The sequence below is a fragment of the Ranitomeya imitator genome, chromosome 8 (genome assembly GCF_032444005.1).
Source record: "Ranitomeya imitator isolate aRanImi1 chromosome 8, aRanImi1.pri, whole genome shotgun sequence".
Taxonomy (NCBI): domain Eukaryota; kingdom Metazoa; phylum Chordata; class Amphibia; order Anura; family Dendrobatidae; genus Ranitomeya; species Ranitomeya imitator.
This window is the reverse complement of record NC_091289.1, coordinates 193,394,536-193,407,039: the sequence shown is the minus strand read 5'-3', so window position 1 is coordinate 193,407,039 and position 12,504 is coordinate 193,394,536. Positions and strand designations below refer to the sequence as shown.

The window sequence follows — 12,504 nt, the reverse complement described above, 5'->3', positions numbered from 1 at the left end:
GCCCTCTTTCTTTAAATAACTAAAAATGGCTACGTAGAAGCTGCTATTCGCTATGTCCAATAATGGACCCTTTCCAAACTATTACATGGGGCTCCATAACCAATGAGTTAAAAGGAAAATTTACTTCTGGATTTAAAGGGTCACTATTAGGAAAAAGAGAGAATCTGCAGCTGCATCGCCTCCTCCCCCCTCACCTCTCCTCCTTGACTTCTTAGCACTGTGGAGATTTTTGATAAATGAAGTTTGAGCATTTACAGAGAAACGTAGACAGGACCGGGGAACTAACGGCTTCCGGAAGGTGAGGAAGATGCATCTAAGAAATGTTACAAAGTTTAATGCATCTTTTATGTAACTGCTGATGTAACAGGTGAAGCGGAGTTTATCACAGGGGAATAAAGGACGTAGAACAGAAGATGGAGCAATGTTTTATATTTTTAATGGATTAATGATTTAACAAACGTCAAGAAAGTGACGACTCGGCGGTAGGAGAGCGCGGCTCGTGTGCGGTAAAGTTCCCGGGATCGGGTGGTTTGGTGCCAGGTTACACTGGATATAAGCTCACAGCCGAATCATGTAATGAAACAAGAGCAAAACAAAGCTATAAAGATGAATTATCCCACATCAATGAAAACTAAAGCTGATGGCTGTGTGTGAACACTCCCCTCCGGGCTGTCAGGTGGCGGTGCGCTCGCCCTTTTCACCGGGATATCGTCACAGGCAGTAACGGCTCCATCTGTCAGTTACCGTCTTCGAAGCTGCTGCTCCTGCAGCAAGAATGAAATCGCATTGTGCTCATGGGATCAGACACATAACCTGCGAAATGAAGGGAAATAAAGTAAATGCAGCGGCGGCGAAGCATCACGTCCGCGACACGCGAGAGAGCATCCATCTCCCACGACCGTGGCTGCTTTACACGTCGACTGACGGTGCGAGATGCGAAAATTTGGACTTCTAGTTTCACGATTATTGGTTTGTCTTAACAGGCTGTCAATCACCCGATGAACCGTGAAATGATTTTTATGCTTGATTAAAAATCATTGCTCTCGGCAGCACATCACTCTGTGTTCACATGTGCTGCCGAGAACAATGGCATTCTTTGTCATTCTGTGTAACTAGGCTACAAAATGACCGCCGACCCGCTACATGTTATATTTACGCAAATGCTCGGACTGGCCCACAGGGGAACAGGGGAATCCCCCGGTGGGCCCCTGTGCAGATCTGGGCCCCCAACCCCACTGTATGAGCAGTACTCGGCATAATTCACTTGATTCACTCTGTACAGAAAAAAGCAGCATCTCATTCATTAACCAAACTACCCGGTGTATTATTATATAGAGATATAGGTAGATTTGTGAACGAGGGTTGTGTAATATTTGTATGCAGGTGAAAAGTGGCCCCCCAAAGTCAATGTTACTGGTAGACCACTGGCACCCCAGTCCGACACTGTTTATCCCATCCTATGTGCTGCAGACAATCATGGATTTTAGGCAAATTTAAAACTCGTTTCACCTGACGAACGAGCGTTTTACGTTACAGAGAAGGGTCCAGTCTATGCATTGATTTTATTTCCAACTGTGTAATGCCTTATTCCCCCTGCGGGGGCACTGCAGGAAGAATGAACACTTGTGTCCACGTTCTCCCACCAACTGCAACTAATCTCAGCACAGGGACTCGGGGTCTTTTTATTTTGGGGGAGATCTTAACAGTGATAATAAATACCTTCTAGAAGTCAGTAGTAAATCCTCATATCTATCTATGATCTATCTATATACACAAGTTTTTAAAATCAATCTTCCAGATAACAGCTCCAGCCGTGTATTTAAGTGTTAAGAGTCCAAGCTGCCGCTAGAAATAACACATTGTACTTGTCTTAAAATAAACGTTCAGATTTTCAGCGTCTTGCAACGAAGAACAACGCGGTGATTATGTGATTACTGGTGGGGAGACATCTGTACTTTACCATTCTTGTCTACTGGTGGGTACTGGAAACTTTTCTTCATTTCTTCTAAGGTTAGACCCCGTCCGGGGGCGGCATCTGTGCTGCAAATACCAAGAGGAGATAACAAAACAGCCAAAATATTATCTTATATGCAAAATTACTTCTCAAAGGCTTTTTAATGGCACGTTCACCTTTCAGCAACATAATCTGCATAAAGAGCTGATTTAACTTGTAAATACATTATATGATATGTACTGATCCTGAGTTACATCCTGTATTATACCCCAGAGCTGCACTCACTATTCTGCTGGTGCAGTCACTGTGTACATACATTACATTACTGATCCTGAGTTACATCCTGTATTATACCCCAGAGCTGCACTCACTATTCTGCTGGTGCAGTCACTGTGTACATACATTACATTACTGATCCTGAGTTACATCCTGTATTATACCCCAGAGCTGCACTCACTATTCTGCTGGTGCAGTCACTGTGTACATATATTACATTACTGATCCCGAGTTACATCCTGTATTATACCCCAGAGCTGCACTCACTATTCTGCTGGGGCAGTCACTGTGTACATACATTACATTACTGATCCTGAGTTACATCCTGTATTATACTCCAGAGCTGCACTCACTATTCTGCTGGTGCAGTCACTGTGTACATACATTACATTACTGATCCTGAGTTACATCCTGTATTATACCCCAGAGCTGCACTCACTATTCTGCTGGTGCAGTCACTGTGTACATACATTACATTACTGATCCTGAGTTACATCCTGTATTATACTCCAGAGCTGCACTCACTATTCTGCTGGTGCAGTCACTGTGTACATATATTACATTACTGATCCCGAGTTACATCCTGTATTATACCCCAGAGCTGCACTCACTATTCTGCTGGGGCAGTCACTGTGTACATACATTACATTACTGATCCTGAGTTACATCCTGTATTATACTCCAGAGCTGCACTCACTATTCTGCTGGTGCAGTCACTGTGTACATACATTACATTACTGATCCTGAGTTACATCCTGTATTATACTCCAGAGCTGCACTCACTATTCTGCTGGTGCAGTCACTGTGTACATACATTACATTACTGATCCTGAGTTACATCCTGTATTATACTCCAGAGCTGCACTCACTATTCTGCTGGTGCAGTCACTGTGTACATACATTACATTACTGATCCTGAGTTACATCCTGTGTTATACTCTAGAGCTGCACTCACTATTCTGCTGGTGCAGTCACTGTGTACATACATTACATTACTGATCCTGAGTTACATCCTGTATTATACTCCAGAGCTGCACTCACTATTCTGCTGGTGCAGTCACTGTGTACATACATTATATTACTGATCCTGAGTTACATCCTGTATTATACCCCAGAGCTGCACTCACTATTCTGCTGGTGCAGTCACTGTGTACATACACATTACATTACTGATCCTGGGTTACATCCTGTATTATACCCCAGAGCAGCACTCACTATTCTGCTGGTGCAGTCACTGTGTACATACATTACATTACTGATTCTGAGTTACATCCTGTATTATCCTCCAGAGCTGCACTCGCTATTCTGCAGGTGCAGTCACTGTGTACATACATTACATTACTGATCCCGAGTTACATCCTGTATTATACCCTAGAGCTGCACTCACTATTCTGCTGGTGCAGTCACTGTGTACATACATTACATTACTGATCCGGAGTTACATCCTGTATTATACTCCAGAGCTGCACTCACTATTCTGCTGGGGCAGTCACTGTGTACATACATTACATTACTGATCCTGAGTTACATCCTGTATTATACTCCAGAGCTGCACTCACTATTCTGCTGGGGCAGTCACTGTGTACATACATTACTGATCCTGAGTTACATCCTGTATTATACCCCAGAGCTGCACTCACTATTCTGCTGGTGCAGTCACTGTGTACATACATTACATTACTGATCCTGAGTTACATCCTGTACTATACCCCAGAGCTGCAGTCACTATTCTGCTGGTGCAGTCACTGTGTACATACATTACATTACTGATCCTGAGTTACATCCTGTATTATACCCCAGAGCTGCACTCACTATTCTGCTGGTGCAGTCACTGTGTACATACACATTACATTACTGATCCTGGGTTACATCCTGTATTATACCCCAGAGCAGCACTCACTATTCTGCTGGTGCAGTCACGGTGTACATACATTACATTACTGATCCCGAGTTATATCCTGTATTATCCTCCAGAGCTGCACTCGCTATTCTGCTGGTGCAGTCACTGTATACATACATTACATTACTGATCCCGAGTTACATCCTGTATTATACTCCAGAGCAGCACTCACTATTCTGCTGGTGCAGTCACTGTATACATACATTACTGATCCTGAGTTACCTCCTGTATTATACCCCAGAGCTGCACTCACTATTCTGCTGGTGCAGTCACTGTGTACATACATTACATTACTGATCCTGAGTTATATCCTGTATTATACTCCAGAGCTGCACTCACTATTCTGCTGGTGCAGTCACTGTGTACATACATTACATTACTGATCCTGAGTTACATCCTGTATTATACCCCAGAGCTGCACTCACTATTCTGCTGGTGCAGTCACTGTGTACATACATTACTGATTCTGAGTTACATCCTGTATTATACCCCAGAGCTGCACTCACTATTCTGCTGGTGCAGTCACTGTGTACATACATTACATTACTGATCCTGAGTTACATTCTGTATTATACCCCAGAGCTGCACTCACTATTCTGCTGGTGCAGTCACTGTGTACATACATTACATTACTGATCCTGAGTTACCTTCTGTATTATACCCCAGAGCTGCACTCACTATTCTGCTGATGCAGTCACTGTGTACATACATTACATTACTGATCCTGAGTTACATCCTGTATTATACTCCAGAGCTGCACTCACTATTCTGCTGGTGCAGTCACTGTGTACATACATTACATTACTGATCCTGAGTTACATCCTGTACTATACCCCAGAGCTGCAGTCACTATTCTGCTGGTGCAGTCACTGTGTACATACATTACATTACTGATCCTGAGTTACATCCTGTATTATACCCCAGAGCTGCACTCACTATTCTGCTGGTGCAGTCACTGTGTACATACACATTACATTACTGATCCTGGGTTACATCCTGTATTATACCCCAGAGCAGCACTCACTATTCTGCTGGTGCAGTCACGGTGTACATACATTACATTACTGATCCCGAGTTATATCCTGTATTATCCTCCAGAGCTGCACTCGCTATTCTGCTGGTGCAGTCACTGTATACATACATTACATTACTGATCCCGAGTTACATCCTGTATTATACTCCAGAGCAGCACTCACTATTCTGCTGGTGCAGTCACTGTATACATACATTACTGATCCTGAGTTACCTCCTGTATTATACCCCAGAGCTGCACTCACTATTCTGCTGGTGCAGTCACTGTGTACATACATTACATTACTGATCCTGAGTTATATCCTGTATTATACTCCAGAGCTGCACTCACTATTCTGCTGGTGCAGTCACTGTGTACATACATTACATTACTGATCCTGAGTTACATCCTGTATTATACCCCAGAGCTGCACTCACTATTCTGCTGGTGCAGTCACTGTGTACATACATTACTGATTCTGAGTTACATCCTGTATTATACCCCAGAGCTGCACTCACTATTCTGCTGGTGCAGTCACTGTGTACATACATTACATTACTGATCCTGAGTTACATTCTGTATTATACCCCAGAGCTGCACTCACTATTCTGCTGGTGCAGTCACTGTGTACATACATTACATTACTGATCCTGAGTTACCTTCTGTATTATACCCCAGAGCTGCACTCACTATTCTGCTGATGCAGTCACTGTGTACATACATTACATTACTGATCCTGAGTTACATCCTGTATTATACTCCAGAGCTGCACTCACTATTCTGCTGGTGCAGTCACTGTGTACATACATTACATTACTGATCCTGAGTTACCTCCTGTATTATACCCCAGAGCTGCACTCACTATTCTGCTGGTGCGGTCACTGTTTACATACATTACATTACTGATCCTGAGTTACATCCTGTATTATACTCCAGAGCTGCACTCACTATTCGGCTGGTGCAGTCACTGTGTACATACATTACATTACTGATCCTGAGTTACAACCTGTATTATACTCCAGAGCTGCACTCACTATTCTGCTGGTGCAGTCACTGTGTACATACATTACATTACTGATCCTGAGTTACCTCCTGTATTATACCCCAGAGCTGCACTCACTATTCTGCTGGTGCGGTCACTGTTTAAATACATTACATTACTGATCCTGAGTTACATCCTGTATTATACTCCAGAGCTGCACTCACTATTCTGCTGCTGCAGTCACTGTGCACATACATTACATTACTGATCCTGAGTTACCTCCTGTATTATACCCTAGAGCTGCGCTCACTATTCTGCTGCTGCAGTCACTGTGTACATACATTACATTACTGATCCTGAGTTACATCCTGTATTATACTCCAGAGCTGCACTCACTATTCTGCTGGTGCAGTCACTGTGTACATACATTACATTACTGATCCTGAGTTACATCCTGTATTATACTCCAGAGCTGCACTCAATATTCTGCTGGTTAGGTCACTGTGTACATACATTACATTACTGATCCTGAGTTACATCCTGTATTATACCCCAGAGCTGCACTCACTATTCTGCTGGTGCAGTCACTGTGTACATACATTACATTACTGATCCTGAGTTACATCCTGTATTATACCCCAGAGCTGCAGTCACTATTCTGCTGGTGCAGTCACTGTGTACATACATTACATTACTGATCCTGAGTTACATCCTGTATTATACCCCAGAGCTGCACTCACTATTCTGCTGGTGCAGTCACTGTGTACATACATTACATTACTGATCCTGAGTTACATCCTGTGTTATACTCTAGAGCTGCACTCACTATTCTGCTGGTGCAGTCACTGTGTACATACATTACATTACTGATCCTGAGTTACATCCTGTATTATACTCCAGAGCTGCACTCACTATTCTGCTGGTGCAGTCACTGTGTACATACATTATATTACTGATCCTGAGTTAAATCCTGTATTATACCCCAGAGCTGCACTCACTATTCTGCTGGTGCAGTCACTGTGTACATACACATTACATTACTGATCCTGGGTTACATCCTGTATTATACCCCAGAGCAGCACTCACTATTCTGCTGGTGCAGTCACTGTGTACATACATTACATTACTGATTCTGAGTTACATCCTGTATTATACTCCAGAGCTGCACTCACTATTCTGCTGGTGCAGTCACTGTGTACATACATTACATTACTGATCCTGAGTTACATCCTGTATTATACTCCAGAGCTGCACTCACTATTCTGCTGGTGCAGTCACTGTGTACATACATTACATTACTGATCCTGAGTTACATCCTGTATTATACTCCAGAGCTGCACTCACTATTCTGCTGGTGCAGTCACTGTGTACATATATTACATTACTGATCCCGAGTTACATCCTGTATTATACCCCAGAGCTGCACTCACTATTCTGCTGGGGCAGTCACTGTGTACATACATTACATTACTGATCCTGAGTTACATCCTGTATTATACTCCAGAGCTGCACTCACTATTCTGCTGGTGCAGTCACTGTGTACATACATTACATTACTGATCCTGAGTTACCTCCTGTATTATACTCCAGAGCTGCACTCACTATTCTGCTGGTGCAGTCACTGTGTACATACATTACATTACTGATCCTGAGTTACATCCTGTATTATACTCCAGAGCTGCACTCACTATTCTGCTGGTGCAGTCACTGTGTACATACATTACATTACTGATCCTGAGTTACATCCTGTGTTATACTCTAGAGCTGCACTCACTATTCTGCTGGTGCAGTCACTGTGTACATACATTACATTACTGATCCTGAGTTACATCCTGTATTATACTCCAGAGCTGCACTCACTATTCTGCTGGTGCAGTCACTGTGTACATACATTATATTACTGATCCTGAGTTAAATCCTGTATTATACCCCAGAGCTGCACTCACTATTCTGCTGGTGCAGTCACTGTGTACATACACATTACATTACTGATCCTGGGTTACATCCTGTATTATACCCCAGAGCAGCACTCACTATTCTGCTGGTGCAGTCACTGTGTACATACATTACATTACTGATTCTGAGTTACATCCTGTATTATCCTCCAGAGCTGCACTCGCTATTCTGCAGGTGCAGTCACTGTGTACATACATTACATTACTGATCCCGAGTTACATCCTGTATTATACCCTAGAGCTGCACTCACTATTCTGCTGGTGCAGTCACTGTGTACATACATTACATTACTGATCCTGAGTTACATCCTGTATTATACTCCAGAGCTGCACTCACTATTCTGCTGGGGCAGTCACTGTGTACATACATTACTGATCCTGAGTTACATCCTGTATTATACCCCAGAGCTGCACTCACTATTCTGCTGCTGCAGTCACTGTGTACATACATTACATTACTGATCCTGAGTTACATCCTGTATTATACTCCAGAGCTGCACTCACTATTCTGCTGGTGCAGTCACTGTGTACATACATTACATTACTGATCCTGGGTTACATCCTGTATTATACCCCAGAGCAGCACTCACTATTCTGCTGGTGCAGTCACGGTGTACATACATTACATTACTGATCCCGAGTTATATCCTGTATTATCCTCCAGAGCTGCACTCGCTATTCTGCTGGTGCAGTCACTGTATACATACATTACATTACTGATCCCGAGTTACATCCTGTATTATACTCCAGAGCAGCACTCACTATTCTGCTGGTGCAGTCACTGTATACATACATTACTGATCCTGAGTTACCTCCTGTATTATACCCCAGAGCTGCACTCACTATTCTGCTGGTGCAGTCACTGTGTACATACATTACATTACTGATCCTGAGTTATATCCTGTATTATACTCCAGAGCTGCACTCACTATTCTGCTGGTGCAGTCACTGTGTACATACATTACATTACTGATCCTGAGTTACATCCTGTATTATACCCCAGAGCTGCACTCACTATTCTGCTGGTGCAGTCACTGTGTACATACATTACTGATTCTGAGTTACATCCTGTATTATACCCCAGAGCTGCACTCACTTTTCTGCTGGTGCAGTCACTGTGTACATACATTACATTACTGATCCTGAGTTACATTCTGTATTATACCCCAGAGCTGCACTGACTATTCTGCTGGTGCAGTCACTGTGTACATACATTACATTACTGATCCTGAGTTACCTTCTGTATTATACCCCAGAGCTGCACTCACTATTCTGCTGATGCAGTCACTGTGTACATACATTACATTACTGATCCTGAGTTACATCCTGTATTATACTCCAGAGCTGCACTCACTATTCTGCTGGTGCAGTCACTGTGTACATACATTACATTACTGATCCTGAGTTACCTCCTGTATTATACCCCAGAGCTGCACTCACTATTCTGCTGGTGCGGTCACTGTTTACATACATTACATTACTGATCCTGAGTTACATCCTGTATTATACTCCAGAGCTGCACTCACTATTCGGCTGGTGCAGTCACTGTGTACATACATTACATTACTGATCCTGAGTTACAACCTGTATTATACTCCAGAGCTGCACTCACTATTCTGCTGCTGCAGTCACTGTGCACATACATTACATTACTGATCCTGAGTTACCTCCTGTATTATACCCTAGAGCTGCGCTCACTATTCTGCTGCTGCAGTCACTGTGTACATACATTACATTACTGATCCTGAGTTACATCCTGTATTATACTCCAGAGCTGCACTCACTATTCTGCTGGTGCAGTCACTGTGTACATACATTACATTACTGATCCTGAGTTACAACCTGTATTATACTCCAGAGCTGCACTCACTATTCTGCTGGTGCAGTCACTGTGTACATACATTACATTACTGATCCTGAGTTACCTCCTGTATTATACCCCAGAGCTGCACTCACTATTCTGCTGGTGCGTTCACTGTTTAAATACATTACATTACTGATCCTGAGTTACATCCTGTATTATACTCCAGAGCTGCACTCACTATTCTGCTGCTGCAGTCACTGTGCACATACATTACATTACTGATCCTGAGTTACCTCCTGTATTATACCCTAGAGCTGCGCTCACTATTCTGCTGCTGCAGTCACTGTGTACATACATTACATTACTGATCCTGAGTTACATCCTGTATTATACTCCAGAGCTGCACTCACTATTCTGCTGGTGCAGTCACTGTGTACATACATTACATTACTGATCCTGAGTTACATCCTGTATTATACTCCAGAGCTGCACTCAATATTCTGCTGGTTAGGTCACTGTGTACATACATTACATTACTGATCCTGAGTTACATCCTGTATTATACCCCAGAGCTGCACTCACTATTCTGCTGGTGCAGTCACTGTGTACATACATTACATTACTGATCCTGAGTTACATCCTGTATTATACCCCAGAGCTGCAGTCACTATTCTGCTGGTGCAGTCACTGTGTACATACATTACATTACTGATCCTGAGTTACATCCTGTATTATACCCCAGAGCTGCACTCACTATTCTGCTGGTGCAGTCTGTGTACATACATTACATTACTGATCCTGAGTTACATCCTGTATTATACTCCAGAGCTGCACTCACTATTCTGCTGGTGCAGTCACTGTGTACATACATTACATTACTGATCCTGAGTTACATGCTGTATTATACCCCAGAGCTGTACTCACTATTCTGCTGGTGCAGTCACTGTGTACATACATTACATTACTGATCCTGAGTTACATCCTGTATTATACTCCAGAGCTGCACTCACTATTCTGCTGGTGCAATCACTGTGTACATACATTACATTACTGATCCTGAGTTACATCCTGTATTATACTCCAGAGCTGCACTCACTATTCTGCTGGTGCAATCACTGTGTACATACATTACATTACTGATTCTTAGTTACATCCTGTATTATACTCCAGGGCTGCACTCACTATTCTGCTGGTGCAGTCACTCTGTACATACATTACATTACTGATCCTGAGATACATCCTGTATTATACCCCAGAGCTGCACTCACTATTCTGCTGGTGCAGTCACTGTGTACATACATTACTGATCCTGAGTTACATCCTGTATTATACCCCAGAGCTGCACTCACTATTCTGCTGGTGCAGTCACTGTGTACATACATTACATTACTGATCCTGAGTTACATCCTGTATTATACTCCAGAGCTGCACTCACTATTCTGCTGGAGCAGTCACTGTGTACATACATTACATTACTGATCCTGAGTTACATCCTGTATTATACTCCAGAGCTGCACTCACTATTCTGCTGGTGCAGTCACTGTGTACATACATTACATTACTGATCCTGAGTTAACTCCTGTATTATACTCCAGAGCTGCGCTCACTATTCTGCTGGTGCAGTCACTGTGTACACACATTACATTACTGATCCTGAGTTACATCCTGTATTATACCCCAGAGCTGCACTCACTATTCTGCTGGTGCAGTCACTGTGTACATACATTACATTACTGATCCTGAGTTACATCTTGTATTATACCCCAGAGCTGCACTCACTATTCAGCTGGTGCAGTCACTGTGAACATACATTACATTACTGATCCTGAGTTACATCCTGTATTATACCCAGAGCTGCACTCACTATTCTGCTGGTGCAGTCACTGTGTACATACATTACATTACTGATCCTGAGTTACATCCTGTATTATACTCCAGAGCTGCACTCACTATTCTGCTGGTGCAGTCACTGTGTACATACATTACATTACTGATCCTGAGTTACATCCTGTATTATACTCCAGAGCTGCACTCACTATTCTGCTGGTGCAGTCACTGTGTACATACATTACATTACTGATCCTTAGTTACATCCTGTATTATACTCCAGAGCTGCACTCACTATTCTGCTGGTGCAGTCACTGTGTACATACATTACATTACTGATCCTGAGTTACATCCTGTATTATACTCCAGAGCTGCACTCACTATTCTGCTGGTGCAGTCACTGTGTACATACATTACATTACTGATCCTGAGTTACATCCTGTATTATACTCCAGAGCTGCACTCACTATTCTGCTGGTGCAGTCACTGTGTACATACATTACATTACTGATCCTGAGTTACATCCTGTATTATACTCCAGAGCTGCACTCACTATTCTGCTGGTGCAGTCACTGTGTACATACATTACATTACTGATCCTGAGTTACATCCTGTATTATACTCCAGAGCTGCACTCACTATTCTGCTGGTGCAGTCACTGTGTACATACATTACATTACTGATCCTGAGTTACATCCTGTATTATACTCCAGAGCTGCACTCACTATTCTGCTGGTGCAGTCACTGTGTACATACATTACATTACTGATCCTGAGTTACATCCTGTATTATAC

At 42.8% G+C, this 12,504-nt stretch overlaps 1 protein-coding gene across 1 annotated transcript in view; it reads right to left on the bottom strand.

The window, feature by feature from the left end:
- Positions 1-415: 415 nt before the first annotated feature.
- The window catches only part of TNNI3K (TNNI3 interacting kinase), a 167,825-nt gene continuing 155,736 nt past the window's right edge, over positions 416-12,504 (bottom strand). Inside the window, exons 24-25 of the mRNA XM_069738278.1 lie at positions 1,961-2,040; positions 416-813 (exon numbers count right to left, since the gene is read on the bottom strand). Coding sequence (XP_069594379.1) covers positions 737-813; positions 1,961-2,040 — 157 coding nt within the window. The 3' untranslated portion in view covers positions 416-736. The remainder of the gene's footprint in view (positions 814-1,960; positions 2,041-12,504) is intronic.